The following is a 23,548-nucleotide window of genomic DNA, read 5'->3' as shown; positions in this document are numbered from 1 at the left end:
GTCAACAATACATTAGAACCAATTCAGACTTTACTCCCACCTGCGCCGGAAAAACTGCTAAACACAATTTTTTGCAACTGTAAAAAGGGATGCAGTGCTAAATGTGGTTGCAAAAAACTTGGACTGTTTTCTTCTCTCGCATGTACAATTTGTCAAGGCTGGTCGTGTTCTAATGTTGAACAGTAGAGGATTCGTTTGATATCAACGAGGAGACATGCGATACATCACTTTTTGCGCAATTTACTTACACCCAGAATGAAGAAGAGGAAGATCAAGAAAAAGATCAAGAAGAAGAACAAGAAGAAGTATTTGAAGATTATGAATCAGATGAATAATTTTCTCTACTTTTTTTTAATTTCCATCGCTTTTATCATTTCCAACCCTTGCTAATATATGTTATTATTCAATAGTTTCAAACTAAACAGAATCACAACAGACCTATGGAATAGGCCTACTGGGGAAACCACATTAAAGAAAACGCGCTAAGTACATACACTACCTCATAGGTGGCGTGGAAACGTGTACATATTATGACAATTACAACTTCTTGAATCGTTATATCTCAGAAACGGTGGCTCTTAGGAAAAAAAGCATTGATACATTTTTTATAGATAATTTTATGATCTACAATTTTTGTCCGAAGTAATTTTATGATAAAACTTACCGTTTTGCTGAAAATTGCGAAAAACCCATATTTTTGACCTTTGACCTCAGGTAAAATTTTTTCCAGGTATCAGAACGATGAGGAGTTTTGACATGTCATTTATAATTATATTTTGAACAATTTTACTGACTTTCAGCTTGTTGTGAATTTATGTATTCTTGAATGTCTAATTTGACCGGACTATATCGATCATTTGATTTATTTAATAAATTAAATCCTTTATTTTATTTTACCATATAAATTCCTATTTTTATTCTGAATAATGTCATAATTCTTACATATATAAAATCATTCAATCATAAATAATTTAAATTTATTAAGTACATAGTTTAACTTTTATCTAAAACGTAGTTTCATTTTCCTTGCTAGATTACTATATGAGTTTTATTGTAATTATAGCCTGAAATACTCCTCGAAGACTTTTCGTACGCTATTGATTATGTAATACAATCAATTTTCTATTCGCGCCGAGTCCGCTTCAGTGCTAAATAATTCTATATCAAATAGCCCACCAAGTAAGTCAAAAATATATCTCGAAATGGAAGGCAAAAGATTTTTCACATTAATATTAATTCATACTTAAAGTCTGAGAAACTCACTCTTCGACTCCGGAACGTTCAGATTGCCTCTGAATCAGCTTTGCAATGGCGTGCTGCAAAAATACAAACACTAAGAGCCAAGTTGGATCGACCGGATTCACAAGTCCAAGGTTCAAAGCACGCTGGACTTTTGCATCATCATTATTTAAATTTGATTTAAAATTTATAATAATCTAATATATAATTTCGAAAGAGACTGTATGTACAGTCACTGTCACATAAAGTGGAACATAGTCGATTTTACGATTTTTGGGCAATAAGATTTATGTGTAGGGTTTTTAACGACTGCATATTTAAATATGAATATTTTCGATGATTCGAGCTCATTTTGGTTTGATAATTCGTCTTCGAAGGATCACAATTTGAAAACATTCGAAGAACATGAGTTTGTACGTCCAAATATCGTCCGAAGAGAAAGTTAAAATCGCGAGTTTGGTGAGTTTCGGACTTCCAATGCGATCAATTTCTGCTCAAATTAGATGTTCGCTATCAACTGTGTTAAGAATATTAAAGAAAAACTGAGAATCGGGAACCTTAGCTCGGAAGAAAGGAACGGGATCGAAGCGAGGCACAAATGAGAGACAAGATCGATTGATAAAACGTTTATCTTTACAGCAGCGATTTAAAACTGCTGTAGAGATACGAAGAGACCTCTCCAGTGAATTTTCGATCGAAATAAGTGTCGAAACTATAAGAAGATGACTTCGAGAAGCTGGAATTTACGTTCGGAGACCCGCGAAAAAACCTCTTCTAACGAAAAAAATGATGGTGACTCGATTAGAATGGGCGAAATGGCATGAAAATTGGACGGCATTGGATTGGCGACGAGTGATGCTTTCGGATGAATCCAAATTTTACCTGTTCAGCTGTGATGGATTTCAATATGTTCGACGCAAAGTTGGAGAAAAATACAATCAAAATAAATTGTACTCTGAAAACAGTGAAGCATCCTCCAAGTCAAATGGTCTGGGGATGCTTTTCTTATTCTGGAATTGGTCGCATGAAGTTTGTCCAAGGATTCGTCAACGAAATAATGTATAAAAAAATTTTGGAAAAAAGTTTCATTCCATCGATGGAAGACCGCATGTCTAATATTGATGATATTATTTTTCAAAATGACTCTGCGCTTTGTCATAGAGCTAAAATGGTAATTATCGTTATTTTTTAATGCTGTTGAACGTCATTAATAAGATTTCGGGCAAAAAACTGAAGTATTTTCGTGACTTTTCTGCAGGTACGGGATTATTTGCAGCAACTGGGAGTTTCCATACTAACGTGACCAGGAAATAGTCCCGATTTGAACCCGATAGAAAACCTCTGGATTGCCATTAAGTACAGGATTAATAAATATAACAACATCTCATTAAAGGAAACAATAGAAAAAGTGTGGTACGATGAATTCCCGATTGAAATTCTGAGAGTTTTGATAGATTCCATGCCTAGTAGAATAAAAGCTGTGATAAAAGCAAAAAGGAGCCGGAACCAAATATTGATTTCTTTTTTATTAATTTGTAAATAGTATATATGATAAATAAAATTAAAAATATACATGTAAACTATTATTTTAATTCCAAATATTATTCTTGCGCGAACACACTGTCGTTGAAGTCAAATAGCCATAAAGCTTGTCTCGCCTCCTTTCTGTAATATATTTTTAATACTTATCTTTTTTAAATAGTGCACTACGATATCATCTACTATTTTAACGACTTTGAGTGTTGGTTTTAAGTATGTTACACATTTAATGTTGAAATTTCACGCATAATCTTGATGTTCCACCTTTTGTGACCGCGACTGTATATTTGTAACTATTTAAGGTTTAAAGGTTGGTTAGGAGCATCGAAAACAAATCAAAGTTTCTATGACGACGACATGGATATCGTCGATTATTACTTTATTTTTATTCAAATAAATTTAATAAAAAAATAAATTAATGTTTACTATTAGATTTTTTTGCCATGTTTAAGCTGTTTATATTACAAATACCGAACGAAGCCGGGTAAAACCACTAGTAATACTATAAATGTATATTGTATAATACATATGTACAAAGTTGGCCATTGGTGTCGCTTTGGGGCCTATAGTAAATGCCTCCAAATATGTAAGTCAAAAATATATCTCTAAATGGAAGGCAAAAGATTTTTCACATTAATATTAATCCATACTTAAAGTCTGAGCAACTCACTCTTCGGCTCTGGAACGTTCAGATTGCCTCTGAATCAGCTTTGCAACGGCGTGCGGCAAAAATACAAATACTAGGAGCAGTAATATTAACAGCGGCCAAGTTGGATCGACCGAATTCACAAGTCCAGGGTTCAAAGCACGCTGGATATCACCAGACATGGATGCCGTCTGCGATTGCCGGACGCACTCCACCAAATAGTTTCAATTAAACCTTTTTCTTTCGCTCACGAAACGTCGTATTAGCATTGAATGCCTCGTCAACTTTGATCTTGCGGTGAATAATTAAAAAGTAACTATACGGTTGATCTACGATTTGTCGTTGGTGAATTATCACACAATCGACATAGTATAATTAATTCGCTTCTGTATTGTTGTACAGCGTTTTTGATTACATTATCTTTAAGTGGATCCATCTGGGAAATGTTTTGCGATTCATATTTTCACAGGTCAGTCGTTGATTTGAATATGAATTATTAATCTATTGTGAACCTCGTTCGTATGTATTTCTACAACTTTCTTATCGTCATCAACTGCATACATAGTTGGTGTTATGTATGCAGTTGATGAAGTGCATGCATACATAGTTGGTGTTAATGAAAACAACATTTCGTTTCAAATATCTGTTTTATTTATGTACATATATGGGTTTTGTGGTTTTTTTTATAGCATTTTTGAAGTTTTGTGTAAATCCCTTGTACTCTTGTCAGAGTAACTGTTTTTGAAAAAGTCTGCAAACAGTAGGAATATGGTGAAAATGAATGGCATGTACATATATATCAGTGTGGTTGGTATGGCACAGCCGTTCCTCGCATTGATGCCCACGTGCAGCATCAGCGATATGAATTGGACCTGAAATGTTTGTTTTTTTTTTTAGTATTAAGTATAAATTTTGCTTAGAATTATAAATGTGTAATTAAGATCGAATTAAATATATTTGATGAAAACGTATGAACAAATGTTTCGCCAGTAGTTGTGATAGACTTGTTATGATGCTGATTAATTAATTTATTTTATTAGTTAAGCACCATATATATGTTTTTATTTAGATCAAAAATTTAATTTAATTTTTCTTTAAATATTCATTTATAAATGTGAAATTTATTTTTTAAGTAAAAAAATTCCATTCTTCCTCTTTAATTAAATTAAATTGAATTTAAATAAAAAAAAGCTAGTTATTTTACTCATGAAATTAATAATAGTGTTGTACCCGATGAAATATCATCGCATGGGTGTTGGCATATTAAGTTATTAAATAAAAAAAAAAATAAAACAAATGTGTCGGTCATGGGCTATTGGGTTAAAATACGTTTTAAATATATTTAATTTTATATTTATATTTAATTATTCAATATGAAAATAATTAATTAAATAAATTTTCAATGGATGGCGGTAAATTCTCTGCCAAGCGGAAACATTAATAGCGATCAGTATGTATAGAAGTTTTTTTTTTTGTTATTGTATTCGTATATATGTACGTTTTGGCAGTAGTTAAGCTGTGACGTACATATTTATGTCGAATCGAAAAGACTATTATAGTATGGCGAGCGTTATCTCAGACACAGACAGAATAGCAATATTATATATGTATATAATATGATAATAAAATTTTAGAGAACATTTTAGGCGCAACACACTGAATCGTAAGACATGCACGTGCTCGTCATTGTTAATTCGTACGATCTTATTATTTCGACAACTAAAAAAAACACGTGCCGCGTACGTTTCTGTCTGTCTGCACCTTTAGACTTTTTTACATGAGATAATTAAATTAATACTGAGAATAAGGTACTGCAGCACACCAGTACCCCTGAAAAAACTTACCACGAGCCGCCACTGGTTTAATTGTTAGATTCAAAAATATATTAAACATAGAAAGATATACATATGTATATTTACCATTTGAAGTATAGTCAGAGTTTTCTTCCACTTCAACAAGCTCCTCCTCGTTTCACCTTCACAAATTGATGTGAGGAAGTAGTAAAAGTACATCAAAACGTGAATACCACAATTCATCATGGTCTGTAGAGTCGTCATTCCACCTGTTTTCATATAAAACGAATAGCTCTGATCCATTATTTTATATTAACAACACTTATGCGAGTATTTTTAAGAACGTCTATCTTCACCTCCCACGTATTTGACTCCCATCCACACCAGTATGATGACGTACCAGTGATGATATACGTGCAGAAACGACGCTTGCTCAGGCTTCTTCCTCAATATATAAAAGGAAGTTTCGACCAATTCCAATACTTTAACGACTAACGTCCACCACATAACATTCAATTGCCTAACCGACAGTGGATCATCGGAATAATCGGGTATATTGCATCCGACGTAAAAAGCACTGATCTTTCCTGAAGTTATATACTATTTTTTTCCATTTTTATAAAATTTACATTCAATTGAATTTTATAGATATATGGAATTGATACTTACTCCGTACACTAATGCACAATTGGCCAAGACTAGTGAAATGTTGTACGCTTGTATCGTTCTCTTCAAGTTGTACGGTTGTTTGTCTTTCATCCAATTCGGAAGAAAGATTTTAATCATATAAATGTATAGCAAGGATATTGTGATAGTTGGTATGGGGCTGTTAACTGTTTGCCAATCTTTCACTCGACTGTCTGAAATATGTACAATATAGAATATGAGAAGATATTATTGATGATTAATACGTATATATATATATAATTATTTAAATACCTCCTACGTCGTCTATAAGCCATGTATAATATTTTAAAATGTTCGTCATGTTTATATATGATTGAATAAGTTTAAAAAATTATATTTTTATTTAAATTTGTACTGAAAAACTTATCACTTATTTTGAATTAGTATGTATTTTTTATTAGATTTATAATCTCATCGATGGAGAAAACACAAGACACTCTTATTCACTAAATTCGATTATAACTAACATGAATTGCATTTAGTGCATACCGTTTTATAGTCGATCAGAACTCACATTAATTAATGTCACTAGGGGTGACATTGTTTTATTCCGAATTGAACTCAGTTTGAACTGCATTCATCAAAGTGTGGTGTATTTTGAATGCGTTATGTTAGTTTCGTTTTTATTATTCCAGTCGAAGGAGAAAATGATGAGGGGAGTGCGTCGAGGATGCGTCCGTCTGCGGGCTGCTGTGGTTGGCATCGACGATGAGGACGATTCAAATTTCACCATCACCGTCGACCACAAGACTTTTCACTTTCAGGTATTGTACACATTCATTTTTATACCAGAATTCCATCAAAAGACTGCTCCTATCAGAGTTTGCCGGTTTTATCTGATAGTTCTTGTTAAAACGGTGCATACAAAATTAGTTCCTATTCATAAAAATCATTTCCACTTGATTGTTTCTGCTGCAGAAGGCATTGGAAAGATAACTTTTCCCAAGACAACTTCATTACATGACAATTAGTACAAATGTTTGACATGTTGAAGTCCTCTATGCTCGGAATTGAAAAATCGTTTTTATGTTACAGGCTCGTGATGCTGAAGAGAGAGAAAGGTGGGTTCGAGCTTTGGAAGACACCATATTAAGGCACGGACGGGTAGGACGTGGTACCACTGGAATTATAGGAGTGCCTGGAAACGGAGGCGGTGGAATTGCTCGAGCTAGACCTTTAGATTTTGAAAGAAGGGTGTCGGAAGCCGATGCTTATTTACAAATTATGATAGATCAAGTAAACGTAAGTTTGCAAGTACTTGTATTTATTTTTAAATCACTTATTGTACAGTGTACTCTCGATTATCTGGGCGCGGATTATCCATGGTTGAAATAAATTCAATTTTTTTTTAAATTTTGTTATTTTTGAATAAGAATACGCTTCTGTTGTGACATATGAAACAAACGGAGATTTGGAGCATTGGTTAATAAGTAGAATTTTTTCGTTAGATACGCATATTCAGTAATTAATTTAATTTCTTTTTGCATTAAATAAATTGCTTTGTAAAAAGGAAAGTCCCCTTCCAGACAGACACACATAATCCGAAGAGCAGATTACAAGCATGTGTTGGAAAACAAACCTAGATCATTTGAGGGAACTGATATAAAAACTCTTCCTGTTGATTATTATCACTAATAAAACTAAGAAAAGCCTTGTAAAAAATAGGTAGTTTTAAAGAAATGTATAAAAAAAAAGTTTTTTAAAACATACCTCTTCTATAATTTGTATATAAAATTATTATTTTGAATAAAAACAATAATTTTATTTTACTACCGCCATCTATGTTTAAAACTAATAAACAAACGATGGATAAACGTCAACGACTATCTCGCCGGGCATATATCAAACGCGTCTTACACGATATTTTTGCACCATCGTAATGGCGGAGGATCCATTTACTTATATTGATGATCAAAATGAGCAATATGGCAAAGTATGAAGACGATCGGATAAGAGGCAAACTTTTTCCTGAATTGTAATCGTAAGTGAAACGTAAAGGAGGTATGTAATATGTAAAAAGGAGTATGGATGGATGAAGAGATCTTCGAAAATGTGTGAAGTTAAATGGGTTTTTGAAGTGAGGGATTAAAAAAAGTAAAATGGTTGCCACAGAAGGCAGTATTGTTAATAGATAATGCTTCTCATTCGAATGAAACTATATTAAAAACAAACGACGGTTAACCTATAAACCAAGGTGTCGTATCATCAATAAACGACTTTACCGTGCTGATCTTCTCAAAACTATATGTAATGGAATAGGAAAATTGTGCTCGAAAGTAAAACCAATAACACTGTTTCGATCATGGAGAAAGATTCTTCATAATGTGGAAATAGATTTTACGGATTTTGAAGAGATCGAGGCAAATAATATATCTGAAATATGCAGATTAATTTAAAATACTTTGTATATGTTGATCAGGAAAACATTGAATAGTGGTTTGATCAGGATTCAAATGATTTGAGTTTTCAACGAATGAGTGATGTGACAATAGAAACGAAATAAAAAATTGATAATTTGGATTATCCGTTTTTTTTCTATTATTCAGTCCCATGCTCCCCAGCACTAGCCCGGGTAATCGAGAGTACACTGTATTTATATTTTTATCTGATTTTAAAATTTTGTTGCAGAAATTGAAAGACAGAATCTCCGACATCGTCGATCCTGACGATAAGGTTAAATGTCAAGGTATCCACGACCAAGCAAATGTAAGATTTTCATTTATATACTTGATGGTTTTTATGTCTTTTTAATACCGATTATATTATATTTGCTGTACAGATTGATACTTAATTACTTATGGGGTTAAATAATAAAATTCCGTTTTGCATTAACTGCATAATGTCGACAGTGTGGCCAAATATGTATAATCATGCAAAATTATAATCTTTTTGGTTTATCTTCTGGAACTTGATAATCCATTAGTAATATTATTAGCAAGGCATCCTTTAACTTTTATTAAAAGCTAACTTGTTCTAAATAGGTAAATAGAAATATACTATTTTTGGTATGTTAAAGAATTTATAGACCCAAAGTCTTTCGCGTTGTAAGAAAGTACAACGTTGGTCTCACACTGAACGGCCATTTTGAATTGCAAATTGTAGTTTGATGGTATTAATTAGTCATAAATGCACAATGGTGCAATTCCATCTAATGAAAATATCGTATTTTATATTTCTACATGAGTGTACAATTGTATATGTGAATTATTTAGTGTAAATTTTAATATAATATAAATAATGTTGAATTGCCAAGATTGTTGGCCAGTAATTATTTCATTGTATGTAATAATTTTTGTTTTTGTCATACAGGCTATGTTAGAAAACATAAAACATTCCATTGTTTTACTGCAAATTGCCAAGGTAAGCAAAAATATACCTGCCCTACATTAATCATTGCATTTCTATACTTTTTATTCTAATATAATGCACTGTCGGCCATTTTAGAACACTGTAAATCCAGTAAACGGAATTTATCAAGGACCGACCTCGATCATCAGCACCGATGAAATACCATCTGCAATTCCGACTGATGGTAATGTATCATCATCATTTTTTTTTTGCATTCTAAATACATTTAAAACGATTGATAGTTGAATATATTGAATTTGCAACGGAATGTGTAGGTTCCCGGAACATATATTTATTTTTGAGCTTGAACAAGTCTTCAAATGTCATATATTTACAGAGTTTACGTTAGATTTATTATTGTATTTGCCACCCCAAAACGTTTGTGAAGTTCAGACGATAATGTCAAGACAGTTTAATAACTTGCTCCGATCGGTCGTCGTTATATTTTCTGCTTATATGTAAGGGTTACCACACGTTTTATTGTTCTTCGCACATTTCCTTTTTCAAAAAAGAATATTTCCGGCCGAAATTTGAGACTTGACGCGTTTATTAAGTTAAATTTTGCTTCTCAACACTGTTTATAGAGATGATTACAACATTCTGATGTGAAGATCATCACGGAAAAAACATATATTTGCATAAAATTACTAAATATAAAAATTTTGTTTTGAATTTGTGACCTTCTATATAAATAAACGTTTATGAAACAATCTCATTAAAAATGGGTACAGATTCAATGTTACTTGGTAACCCTATGTAATAGCTATCTTTTGATCCGTCATTGCAAAGATGATTTGGTTATTGAAATATTATTGTATTCACTAGTTAAATAAATTCACATTTGGCTTTCTTTGACAGGAGTAGAGTCTGTAGTAGTTGAAGGGATCGAAGAAGGTTCAGAATGTTTAGAAAGAAGGCATCCAAGTATACAACGTACTTTAACAGGTATACAAAATCATTAGCACACAACAACACATCCATTATCATCAGCACAGTTTATTTTTTGTTGATACTTGGATCAAAGACATGCTTGTATTGTTTCTAATCTTGTATTGGAATTTTTTTCCCATATTACATATATGAGTCAAGTTTTATAGTTTCTGTGTCGTGTTGTCGGTGTCACATGAGATGTTCTCTTGAATCACAAGCATTCCTTTCAGTTTGTTCGGCCATAAACAAAGTTTTGTTTATTTACGCTATCGCGATGTGCTTCCATCTTTTAATGCGGCTCTCCTGTCTGATTCGATCACCCGCTTGGACAGTTATCTGTCAACGCTTAACCCAGCTGGTCTTTTGCATCAATAGTAATCGATTTTCTATTTTTCATCTGCGACGTAAGTTTCTATTCTATTTTATAAGTAAATATCGTCGTATTTAATATGTAGAACGGTGATGTCTATGAGTGCAAAATATTCTCTTAGACTAATGATTTGTTTATAATATTATATGTATGTATTAGGCGATGATTTAAATTGGCCAGTAGAATTATGAAATTACTTGTTTTTACTAACAAAATGTATCAATTATGTAGCACTGAAATTGGAAACCATTTTCAAAGTAGTAACAATTTAAAGTGACAAAATTGATTACATCTATATATGTATGTAATTCAAAATGGGCAACTTACTCAATTAAAATGTCTTGTAATTCTTCCGTGTATATAAACTTTAGATTGGGGAGCAATTTATGCGGAAACAATTTCAGAAGCTGGTTAGGATTTATTAACCACTGAAACTTTATATTTGTTTAGATATATACAACTCGCCGAGACGCACAAAACAATAAATAACTTGTAGCAATATTTGAACCAACTCGGACTTCTGTAAATCAACCGCTAAATCTACAATGCTTTATATCTTAATATTTGTATAATTTATATTCAATGCTTGCCTTAAATTTTCCATAAAAATCTGCTGGTATTTTGAATGAAAATCTTGCAACTTTTCTGCAAAATGCACTTACTCTTATTTATATATGCTTTAACTGGATTACCATTGTAGCAACCCGCTCTTAATATTTTCCTGCTCAAACTTTCATTCGATTTTGAACCGTTTCAACAATGAAATCAGATTATTTTGCAAACTTTGATAGGAAACGATCGACTGGAGTCACAAATATCCTTACCTGCAGTACTACAGAAATTCTTTTCAATCGAGGTCAACCCAGGACTTGAATCGGGGAACCTCTCAGTGGTTAACACTAACGCAACCATCGACCTATACTTCTGTAGAGAGGAAGTTTAGTGACTAAATGGTTTGGTGATAAAATAAAATTATCGAATCTGTACAGAAGTCTTTGCAATATTTTGGCAATATGCAAATTAAAAGCTCACCATTTTTATATTTGCTCGAATAAAGCTTGTCTTTTAGAATGTTTTTTACAATTCTGCAGATATGATTAAAATCTGAGCTTTCACTTGCACTGTTATTCGGTTATTACTTTTCACTATCAATTGGTGGACTCAAATTAAACCGTCATGTTTGATGTTTTCTTGAAGCTCATTAAAACGATTATTCCACCCATAAAGAGTCATTGTCTCTAAAAACATGTATGATATCAGTTTTTTCCAATACAATGTTTATGTGTCATTGCGCACTTGAAATGTATCCGAATCTACCATACATATATATTCACAGATGCAAAAGTAATTTGAAGTATCGTGCAGCGCGAATAACTGATAGCTATTTCTCCACTTGTTCATTTTTCATGCAACTTGAGACGCATGCGCTTGTTTGACGTACCGCATGTGCGAAGGCATGCGCTTGTCGAACGTAGTTCATGCGCGAAGGCATGCGTTTTAGGGATTAACAGACGCGTTTTGACAGATTGCACGGGAAGCGCACAGTCTGGTATTCTTGCAATTTTCGTGCGTCATGTTACGTCACACTCTCAATTCGGAGGAAATAATAAATTTTATAGAAGGTTATCAAAATTTTCCGCTACTATGGAACTGCAAGGGTATAAATTACGGAAATAATATAAAAAATAAATGACGCTTTAAAAGTTTTGGGAATAAAATATAATGTCACCTGGAGAAGTGAATATAAAAATGAAGTGTCTTCGGTCGTATTATTGTAAAGAGAAAACAAGACAGTAAACAAAAAGAGTGGCACTGGCACTGATTTTACATAGTTCATTTTCAGTCAACGGTATTGAACAAGTGTGGACGGTTGATTGCATGCCTGTTGAATGTTGAAATGAAAATTGAAAGCGAATGTTGAAGACGAAAACGACCAAATGGAGACGTAGCTTTAAAACAACTACCAAAAAGTTTCCCTCGCACAATAAAATATTCCGTTAATGTATATTAATGACTTTCCGGTAACTTTTTAACACCCCACGTACATACATTTATTATTATGAATTCTATTTCAGGAGCATGTCACGGAAATAATTCGTTCATTATCGATTGTCCGCGGGTCGCATTTTCCATTTTATCCCATTCTCGATAATTCAAATTCGAAAGGCCCAACCCGAGGCATAACTCTTCTTCGCCATGTAGCTCGTTTTAGTCCCGCCTCCATTATTCAATAGCCTCATTTTTCCACTTTTGCGTATTGTCTTGTCCGCAAATAGAAGTTTCCCTCGCCGAATTTGGCACGAAACGGGTGGGTGCGGCCGGAAAAATTTGCTTTCGAATTTTCACCGATTTTCCTCACTCTCGATTGCACTCGCTACAGAAATCTCCGATTTTAGTTTAAGCGTCCTTGTTCTTGGTGACCCGAGTTGAAGTATTCGTTGATAATATCCATTTTTATTCATAATGCCGGGTATGACCCGTGACATGTCGTGACACACTTGGGTTTTAAATATGAGAGTCGTGCGATTAATTATATCAGTCGACAGCGTTTCGTATTATGTATGTATATTTAGCTTTTTGATTTATAACTCGTATGACCGTTGTTATTAACCCGTTCTTGACATTCATTTTGATTTACCTACTTTTCAGTTTTCATTGTCACGGTATGAGTATGCATAATAATTTTAATTTATTCATTTTCATATATCATACATACATTGTATTCGTTTGCACACTCAAGTAAGTTCTTTTAATTTGTATTACACCGTAGAATAGTTTAATCGCAATTTGTAGTAGTATTGAGTTGGATAATGGAAAGTAGGAAAAGGAGTGGTGGCTTAGTTTTTGATATTTTGCTTTTACGTATTATATTTTATATATCTTTATCACTTGTCATTATATTTCTAATAATTTTATATCTGAATGGTATTCTCTTTTCTACTTTTGAAGTATATTACAATTATACAGAAAATTAGCACTAAGATGCAGTTCTGAGGTTCTTTATGCAAGTTGAAGTTTCCATTGTAAACCTATGTACATAGGTATCCTATCTAGTCGAGTACATCTCGTTTTTGACAAATTCGGGATTTTATCTCAATGTGAATAGGTTATATGTTGTTTAAAGTCTATCCAGCAGTTCACGGCTACATCACAGCATAAAAACTCACGTAAACAACACTTTATATTCATACGATACATCAACGCACGTTTCGGTACACTCAGACTTGAAGTTTCGACTGAGTGCAAGACAAAATCGGCTTACATATGTATACACTACAGAACGTGACAATATGGTGCAATACTGCTTGCATCATTGTCACAAAATGACGTTTTCGAAAATATTCATATGCGCATGCGCATTTTCATTAGTACGCGTGCACTCACTACTATGACGTCACATCGTGCGTAAATATTTCCACAGTGGCCAAAGAATACCGGTTTTGCTTGATACATTACGGTGACATGTACTGCTGTATAGTATGAATAGATTTTGTCGGCTACTGCTATTACGTCTATGCCACGTTAGACATGAATGTGTCCATACAAATTGTATCAAAGATTAATTTCGTCCTGCTGGTTACGTGCAGTGCCAGTATGAATAGACCTTTACACGTAGTCCATATCCGTTAATGCAAAACTATGAAAAGTTTAAACGTTACATTTGTCTACTAGAAACTACATGTTCATTCAAAGAACTATGCAACCTTTGATATATTTCAGCAATATAAAATATAGTATGTGGTATGGTATGTAGGGTAACTGTACTAGTAAATGACCGCTCCCTAATGAATGGCCAACTCGAATATATTAAGAACACCACTTGTTCTAACGAGACACTTCCAACACGAGCAAAAAGTACGTAAAATTCTTTGCGAAATGACGCCAGACAGACTCCGATGAATCCAAACGGTCATTCATTAATACAAATACCCTATATTATTATATAATTCATTTCAGTCATTTTGTCAGTAGGCAAACTGTAAATCTCGACTCCTACTCTTCAGAAGACAAAATTTTGTGAATCGCGTATTTTTAGCTTCACTAACTGTGTTTTCGTGGTGCAAAATTTGTAAGCTGATTTTGAACCACTTCCACTCTTCCGATCGTTTTGATATTTTGCCGACATATGGGGGGCTAGCTGTCATTTAAGTAAATGTCTCCGAAATGTCGCTTGAGGAATTAAATCATTAAAATTTCATCGTCTGTCAGATCGACGCGATGACAGCTGGATAACTTCGCAAGACTTCACGCTACCCATTCGCTATTTCAAACGTTAAATACTTGAACAGGTATAACAAGAATTTGGCTTTGGCTTGGTGCTTTTCAAATAACTATAAACCGCTCCATTAGTTAAAAAATAAAAATAAAAAATTAACATTTATTTTAACAATCATTATATAACCTAGGAGTGAAGTAAACATATATATGAGAGATAAAGAGAGTCTACAATGCAAATTATATAAGATATAGTTTGAATTAAATAATTAAAATCCAACAAGACGAGTGGGTGGTGAAAAGCCAAACAAATACAGCAACTACCTATTAAACGTTAACGTATTACCATGTGGTGCTCACTGTAAATGGAATATTATATTTTTATTTGTGTTTATTATTATTTTTTGTCTCACTATACAACTTTATTTTTATATTTTATTCCTTAAATTAATAAATAAATAAATAAAAACGTCACCGTGATCAAAATTTTCGCCACTTTGGACGTGGTTATTACGATTATTTTTCACCATCGAACTATAAAAATCGATTGAAATATCCATCGTTGACCAAACCGCGCAAAATGGCAAAATTTCAAAACGATCTGAAGAGTGTAGGAATTTTAGCTCAATTTTTTGCGAAAGAAAGCTAATCAGAGGCTTGCAATAAAAGCATAGTTGACAATATTGAACCATTTTTTGTGCGAAAAACATAGTCCCAACGCCGATCTTTGGCTCAGTTCGTTTTAATAAAAATGTTTACACTATCTCAAACATATATTTCCCCTACTGCCAACAGTTTTGAATATATATTGCATTTAAATTCGGGTATGGAAAAGGTTAAAGAATTTGCAAATACACTCGAGTGGCGGAAGCTCGTCGCACTCGAGCCCAGCCCGTCTCATGGGGAATCCGAGGAACTGGTTTAGCTCGAACTTTCGAGCCGACGATGATTCATTTCTGCAACAGCTTCCAAGCCATGGTGTCATACACGTGTCCGTTCCAACACTTTTAATTCTTATCACATGTGTCTGATCTCATTATATTGTTTTATTTATTTTTTCTTATTTTTCTTCGTATCTCCCTCCTCTCATCCATATTTGATGTCGTTCTGCCCGTCTTTCAGGTCCAGCCATGTCGCTGGTGGTTCCAGACACCTCCTACTCCAGTTCCGAGGAAGAAGACGACTTTTACGATGCAGACGATGCTCCGTTCAGCTCGTCCAGCCTCGTCGGCACTCCAACAACGTAAGTTTGTGTTATAATCTACATATGTATATAATCTCCTGGGAACCGAATCGTCGGTCAGTCGAAGTGGGAAACGATTGCACGTATATTCTTATTTTATATGTGTACAGTATATATAAATTATTGGTATATGGAGTAAAACGGGGTTTCTGGGTTAACGGCCGTACGCGGTTTATTGGGTATTCCTCTATCGCTCCAAAAGGAAGAGATGTGGTGCACATAAAATGCGATATATTATGCTTATTACATATTCAGTGAGTTTTTTCGTGTTGTTTCGCTATTCCTACTTGATTATTATTTTGATTGTTTCATTGTCCTGAAAGTTCAGTTCGCTTTCAATGAAATGTTATTTCTTTTGGAGCTAGTAGAAGACCCAAGAGAATTAGCTAAACGTACCAAAGTTTTTTTAAGCAAGAGCTGATATTTTATTATTACTTGTCTAATTGTGATTAAACATCCCATCGGTTAATAGAAATTGAGTGATTTAGTCTTATGTAAATACATATGCATATAGAAAAAAAATAAGAAAACTTATATTTTAAATGAGCACCTCTAAGCTCAAGTAAGAGCTTTGAAATAGTTAAATGTAACTATAATCCATATTGTTTAAATGTAGTAAAATATACGTAAATTATATACAGGCGTTTAACTAATACGGGGGACGATATAGGGCGAAAACATACAGCGATGAATGGCACACCGTGTGCATGGCTCCTCGCCGTGGGTGGTCTCTTACATTTCTTCAAATATGGGATACACCGTTATCGATCACTGTCAAGCAAGGATAAATACTAGCATACAATTTGACCGAAAAAGGTCCAGAGGATCATTGTGGTGCCGGGCGTTCCATGAATGGCACGCATAATTTTTTCGCATGTTTAAAAGTATCTAAAAAAAACCACGTGTCACATTCACCGCTGTGTGATTTTGCCCATACATGGAGATGCACGGGTCACGTGTTTCTTTTTTACATATGTAGTTTTGCACATGTAAAAAAAACCTAGGCCTAAATGCTTGTAATTGACATAGGTTTGAGAGTAATTGATTCTCGTATTTGAAAAAATGTAGGCGAAAGTTGTCGAAAAATAAATCCCTGTGGATTTTTCACCACGTGAGGCCAAGAACATGCCTTTGCCCTTCGGTTTAGTGTGTGTTCGCCTTTAAAAGTATATAAATATATGTATGTGCATATTATATGTATATAAACATATTACCAGCAACATAGATCAGTGTCTAGCATGCAATGCTTTCGATTGTGTGGTCGCACGGGTTCTATTCCTGGCTTTTTTGCTGACCAGACCTTGGATATGTGACTCCAAGGTCGATCAATTCCTGAATTCTGATTCCATTGAAAACGGTTCCAAAAAATTGACAATCCTATCCTATTTCTCACAATATTTAAGTTTGCAGCATCTCATAATTTGTTGATATTTAAAAATACTGAAAAAAATTGTCCATATACATATGTCACTTTGATGATTGTACTGTTTGATGATCGATGTTTGTAATTGCCTTGAATAATACTTGATATAATTTTAAAGAAATATCCTCGAAGGAATGAGACTATTGTGACGCTTTCTTTTATTAATCTTAAATTATTGCAAAACTTCATCAGCATACTTGTCAAATGATAGAAGAACACTTATAGACGTTTAAACATTTTGGTTGAAAAATCTCGACCCTAACGAGTATGATGATAATACATACATTGTTGCATAACGACGTTCAAATATGTAAGAGTGAGCTAACATTAATTAGCCCAGTGATAACCAAATTTGGATACTCAAAGTCACTTTCAGAATCTAATTGAACCCATTAGAATACACTTAATTTCAGACTCATGACATTGAAATTACACGTAAAATATACAAAGTACGCTCGCTTCGTATGTTAAAGCGCCGTTTTAAATAAAAGCCAAATAAACACGATACGCCCATCTTGTCTGCACTGCCACTTTGTCGCAAGCTTTGATCACGTACTTATTTAGTTTGCGTGAACGTATTAATTTATCTGAAACGCTGAGCACTCGAAAGCCATTAATTGACGACGTCGTAAATTACCCCAACGAGAATAACTCAAAACGAACCCATAACAACGCGATGATGGCTTAATTGAAATTACATATCTGTTCGGGCGAGAATGCAAGTATTAACGGAGCAATGACCCTCTCAAGTCTCGCACATTTGACGAGATTTCAAATTTCGCAAATTAGCTCGAAAGCTTTCGAATCTTCGACTGTCGTATTTAAATAGTGGAAAATCTTCACAGAACGTCCTTAGAAGCGATATAAAGGTCCTTTCTTAGTTGGGTATAATTTTTTTCTTAATCAAACTAACCCATGTGTGTCACTTACTGACATCTACGACTGCATGCAAAAGCAAATATGGCATGCAAAAGCAAATTTTATTTTATTTTACATAGATACATATATACCAGGAAGGCTTGACGGGAAGACCCCAATGCGCCATCCTGCACAATTAGTTACAAATAATTCAGTATTTTATTATTACATAAATCACTGTATTTCCAGAAGCTGAAGAACACGAAATAACAATTAATTAATTAATTACAGAATTAATCCATTGAGACATCTATGGATTAAAATTTTTTACATAATTTTTAAAAATTGTACATACAATAAATAGAAGATTTGTGACAACAGGAAAGATGATTTTTGCCAATTTTAAGGAACCGTTTCAACAATGATCAAACTCTGCTAAGAAACGATCGATTTGGAGTCACAAAACCCCCAAGTCTAACCAGCAGTATAGCGGATCGAACCCACTGATCACTTGGTGCTAAACATATACGCTACCGTTAAGCCATACTGCTGGCTTATGGCTGTGAATGATGATGATGAAAAAAGGGATAAATAAAATATCGTTGCCGATTTTATTTATTTTAATTATAATGTTGTTGCTTTTTATTACTCACCTCTTCTTAGCTCGCAAACGATTTGGTCGTGTGACGAAGTTTGGGTTCTTATCCGATCGTTTTCAAACTTTGCCATTTTGCTCGGTTTGGTCATCAATATATGTATGGAAATGACGTCCGCCATTACCATGGTGAAAAATAATCGTAATAGACACGTTTGAAAATACTGCATCTTCATTCACGGTGACGTCTATCGTCCACACTGTCCCATTTGTCCACACTGTCCCATTTGTCCACACTGTTCTGATTTTTTTTCCCTTTTCGCTCCCCTCTCGCTATGGCAGATTGAGCACTTTGCCATACTCATGATCAAAGTTAACGGAAAGAATTGGTGATTAGGTTTTTTATACATATATTGTCTTAATTTTATAAGCAAAATATAGAAGAGGTTAGTTTTTAAAAACATTTTTTTTAAATATATATATTTTTTGTTTAAGAATAGTATTGTAACATATAGATTATGTGAGTTGCGCTCGTCGACCGATGGTTTACTAGCGCTGATCACCTGATCTTCGCGCCAAATGACCTTCAAAAATAAGTGTTCCCTTCTTACTCTGTGATCGGTAAATCGCTTTGAAATTTTGCGAGGCTTGGCCTCCGATACAGATTTCAATTGTCTCCGCTAAGTCGATAGTGAAATTTGATCATCATAAATAGTTTTAGAAATTCAAAAAATGTGGAGACGGTGACAGCTAACCCATTGCTCTTAGCCGGTTTGACTTTCCGCCCCCCACGCGTTTTGTCAGATTTTAATTGTTTAAATGCCTGTAACTTTATCTTTTTCAAACTATATCTTATAAAATTTGTATTATAGGCTCTCATTATCTCTCATATATATTTTTTCTACTTCACTAATTGATTATTATCGTCTACTGTTCACTAAATACAAATATTATTTTCAAATAATTTTATATATTAATTGATTTAGAAAAAAAACACTAAAATATATTTTTTATTCAACGATAAAAATTAATTAACTGTAACTGTATCAAAATTATTCAAAGCTCACTAAAAATAGATACAATGTCAAAAGATTATGTGATCGATCTTTAGTAGGGCATATCGTAGCGTCTGTAAATACGACAAAAATTTCGCAACCAGAGACTATACAAGGTCTGCTGACAAATCTCCATCAGTGCACAGCTCAATGTGGGTTAGTTCCATTAAGCAATACTACGTTAAATCGTCCATAAACCCAGCCCAGTCGTTAAGTTCAACAATAGCATTCAATTACAGGACTCATAGCTTGTAGACAGGCATAAGTATGCGCTCTACTAATTTGCTAGTTCCAGCTGTTCTGAAACTTCGACCGCGATTTTTTCTCTCTCCTTTTGTACGAGGCTAATATGATTTTACGTTTAACCCCTTTTCCGATGGCTCGTATATGGAGGTCGCGAATGCCATAAAAGACGTCTGGCACGACAGACTAACCGTCAACCCTCTGCACGCGAATATTTCCACGACGATAAGCCACCCCTTCTCTCTGGAAGTTTCCACGACCTACAACCCTAAAAAGCCCCACAGCTGAAAAGATAACCGACCGACTCGTAGATAATTCACAAAACTTGCGAATACTTGACATTTATGCGATATGCCACTGTTCACTTTCAAGGCTTTCGCTGGGTTATTGTTTTTTTTTCAGTCGTTCTATTCTTTCATCACTGTCGAATCGATAGCATTTTCAGCTACGTGCACGGTTGCAATTGGATTTTGTGTTGGGTGGTTCAAGGATACAATATCTATGTATGTGTGTATCCACCTGCTGCATTATTGATGTAATATGTAGTCGGTGTGGCGTTGACGTCATTGAGATTGTCACACGATTTGAATGAAATTCATAAGTGTCGTCCTTCTCCCTTATAAGGTGGCAAAAAGTCCATTATGCTGCGCGATTTCACTCGCATAATTCCCTCTGCAAAAGATTACCCGTGTTCGAATCTGACCGTCAGAGATTGGCAACCGTTTTTGTTAGTGGGTTTTGTTTACAAAATTCTTCAATGAGTGCTTGTTCACTATTCAGAAAGTTTTGGTTCGTCATTTTTACATACCTCCTTTACGTTTCACTTACGATTACAATTCAGGAAAAAGTTTGCCTCTTATCCGATCGTTTTCATACTTTGCCATATTGCTCATTTTGGTCATCAATATAAGTAAATGGATCCTCCGCCATTACGATGGTGCAAAAATATCGTATAGACGCGTTTTAAATCTACCCGGCGAGATAGTCGTTGACGTCTATCCACCGTTTGTTTATGAGTTTTAAACATAGATGGCGGTAGTAAAATAAAATAATGGTATTTTTATTCAAAATAATAATTTTTTATAGCCTTAAAAGTATGCAAAGTCTTTCAGACTCTCGTCGGAGGAGTGGTGGCCTCATCACATCAATCTGACCAGATGGAGATGTGATGGATTTTTGGGCAACTGGTTTTATGATCACTTTGGGCCAGGTCAGGTCGAATGGTATTCAAAGTTTTGTATTTAGGTGAAAACCTCTTAACATTCGGTTGAGTATCTTGAATTAATGCGGCTGAATGTGTTACGAAACGTTGCACCCACACCCTTTTGCACCGTTGAGCTAAATTGGGAAGCTGGGAATGTGCCCAAGTCTCACCCTCCGCCCCCCACCCTTGAGAATATTTAAAAAACCTAACCCGTTTCTTAACTAGTTTGTTTTGTATGAAATGTATATATAAAAAAGTGTGTAGTAAAAAGCTGTGTAATTCGTTTTATGTTTACCTATTGTGGGGGCAAAGAAATTGTATGTACTTCCATTGCGAAAAGAAAACATAATAAAATAAGATATCATAAATAAAAATACTTCCAAATAATACTGATAGAACTGATCCACAAACCTAATTTTATTTTGTCATATAGATGAATGAAATAACCAAATCAATTTGTTGTTCAGATCAAATCTGTCAGATAATTGGTATATCTAGTTAAGGTGATGGCATTATCTGGCACGATATATCATAATATGTAACCTATATATGTACACTATGATATTATTAAGTACGATTTTAAAAATCGTGTAGAAAGTATGTACCTATTTAAAAAATCAATTAAGTTATGTAATATGTACGTTTTATATCTACCTATTGTGAGAGTAAAGAAATTGAAAGGCAATGGGCGGGTCACGTAGCTAAAATAACGGACGATACAAGTGCTCGAATGATACCCGAGAGAATGTAAAAGGGTGCAAGAAAGGCCACAGAGGATATGGATGGATGAAATCAGAAAAATGTGTGGGGTGAGATGGATGACAAATGATGATGATATTCTTAAAGTAACCGATATATTTGCATGTCGAATGGTATGGATTGATCGTTAGCGAAGCTTTGATATTTTTTTCTACTCTATACGATTCTATACGCTTGTTCGTACGACAATGCGCATTTTTTGTAAACGGTGCTCACTTTTATCAAGTGCATGAATGCGTGCACCTGGTTAATAATCTTGTATATAAAACCGAAACGGCATCTGTAATTCGTTTCTGATTGGGTGTCGTCAAAGTCGTTTCTGATTGGCTGGCTTGGTCAAAGACGTTAGTGATTCTTTTTTTTTCAATTCAAATACATTTAATAAAAAAACAAATGAAATTTTTTTTTATGGTTCGACTATAGTTGATCCGATGTAGCGTGAGACTTAAGAGAACCGAGCATGCTGTCGCATTCGTGTAGTGCGACTCCGACCCCTAGGGCTTCCCCCTCGGTGGCTGCGCCCCCGGGGACTTTGAATTCTGTTTCTTCGGTTCCTCCATCAAATTGGCTAAAAACCATCCTACCCACGATGTCACTACCATTTGAATATGGTTTACGTACAAGTTTAAATCCATAGATGTCTCCTTAATATCAAGTTTTTCAGTATCTCGAAATTCAGCGATTTATGTAATAAAAAATGCTGCAATGTTTGTAATTAGCCAGGAAGGCGCATTGGGGTTTACCTGTTAGGCCTTCCTGGCATATATGTATGCATGTATGTAATAATGCTCCCGATGGTATAATTTTTCATCGGGCCTATCACTAGTTATACATGAATGCGCAATTCTTCGGATGACGCACATCGCAGACGTCACAGAGAGGGAGAGCGGGGGAGATTGTCAACTTCACATCACCCAAGTGCGACCCCTCCACCAACGGGGCTGTAATACTGCTTTGCAAAAAGTTTGTCGACCCCTGCTTTTGCGGCGTATCGGCGCACCGATACGCGCAGGCGTCCCTCTCCAGTTGAACGCAGTAGCTCGTCGGCGTAACATACGTCTCGTCTTACCCCTGTCGTCTGTCGAACTGTCAACCGGAAGTAAACCGGCCCGATGACAAGTGCGCGCCGGAAACGTGCAAGCTTTCGTCGGAAATAACCTCAAATTTGCGAAAACAAAGCAAGTCAACCGAATCACCTCGCGGATGAACGTGTCACTCTCGGTTGAATGTTTATTGTTTGGTGACTGTCATCCTGATCTTCGGATGGAGTACCACCTTTAGGTCCTTTTGATCTTCGGTTTTGATTGTTGTTGTTTTCGCATTGTGCGCCAGTTGTCGTGTTTATTGATCAACACTCCGCGCCCCTCGGCGGATTTTCCTCTTCGGAGGTGGAAAATGCGC

General features: G+C 34.7%; 2 protein-coding genes across 3 annotated transcripts in view; one reads left to right on the top strand and one right to left on the bottom strand.

The window, feature by feature from the left end:
• Nucleotides 1–23,548, top strand: part of LOC143917150 (oxysterol-binding protein-related protein 9) — an 82,266-nt gene that overhangs the window by 35,594 nt on the left and 23,124 nt on the right. For both annotated transcript variants that reach the window (XM_077438562.1, XM_077438563.1), the window contains exons 2-7: nucleotides 6,540–6,668; nucleotides 6,940–7,146; nucleotides 8,533–8,610; nucleotides 9,214–9,264; nucleotides 9,349–9,436; nucleotides 15,890–16,010. In XM_077438562.1, coding sequence (XP_077294688.1) covers nucleotides 6,540–6,668; nucleotides 6,940–7,146; nucleotides 8,533–8,610; nucleotides 9,214–9,264; nucleotides 9,349–9,436; nucleotides 15,890–16,010 — 674 coding nt within the window. The remainder of the gene's footprint in view (nucleotides 1–6,539; nucleotides 6,669–6,939; nucleotides 7,147–8,532; nucleotides 8,611–9,213; nucleotides 9,265–9,348; nucleotides 9,437–15,889; nucleotides 16,011–23,548) is intronic.
• Nucleotides 4,108–6,349, bottom strand: LOC143917155 (very long chain fatty acid elongase 4). Its single transcript, XM_077438571.1, has 5 exons — nucleotides 6,157–6,349; nucleotides 5,887–6,077; nucleotides 5,574–5,817; nucleotides 5,344–5,486; nucleotides 4,108–4,296 (listed from the first exon to the last, which is right to left on the bottom strand). The coding sequence occupies exons 1-5, from the start codon at nucleotides 6,203–6,205 to the stop codon at nucleotides 4,108–4,110; spliced, it is 816 nt and encodes a 271-aa protein (XP_077294697.1). The 5' UTR covers nucleotides 6,206–6,349.

This window comes from Arctopsyche grandis, chromosome 9 (assembly GCF_051622035.1).
Source record: "Arctopsyche grandis isolate Sample6627 chromosome 9, ASM5162203v2, whole genome shotgun sequence".
Lineage (NCBI taxonomy): Eukaryota > Metazoa > Arthropoda > Insecta > Trichoptera > Hydropsychidae > Arctopsyche > Arctopsyche grandis.
This window is presented reverse-complemented; position numbering and strand designations above follow the sequence as displayed.

Coding starts and splice junctions, on each gene's coding strand:
- LOC143917155 (XM_077438571.1), bottom strand. CDS start 6,205: ATGACGAACATTTTAAAATATTATACATGGCTTATAGACGACGTAGGA. Junction 6,078..6,156: donor GCTTATAGACGACGTAGGAG/GTATTTAAATAA, acceptor TACATATTTCAG/ACAGTCGAGTGAAAGATTGG. Junction 4,297..5,343: donor CTCTGACTATACTTCAAATG/GTAAATATACAT, acceptor CAAACATTTCAG/GTCCAATTCATATCGCTGAT.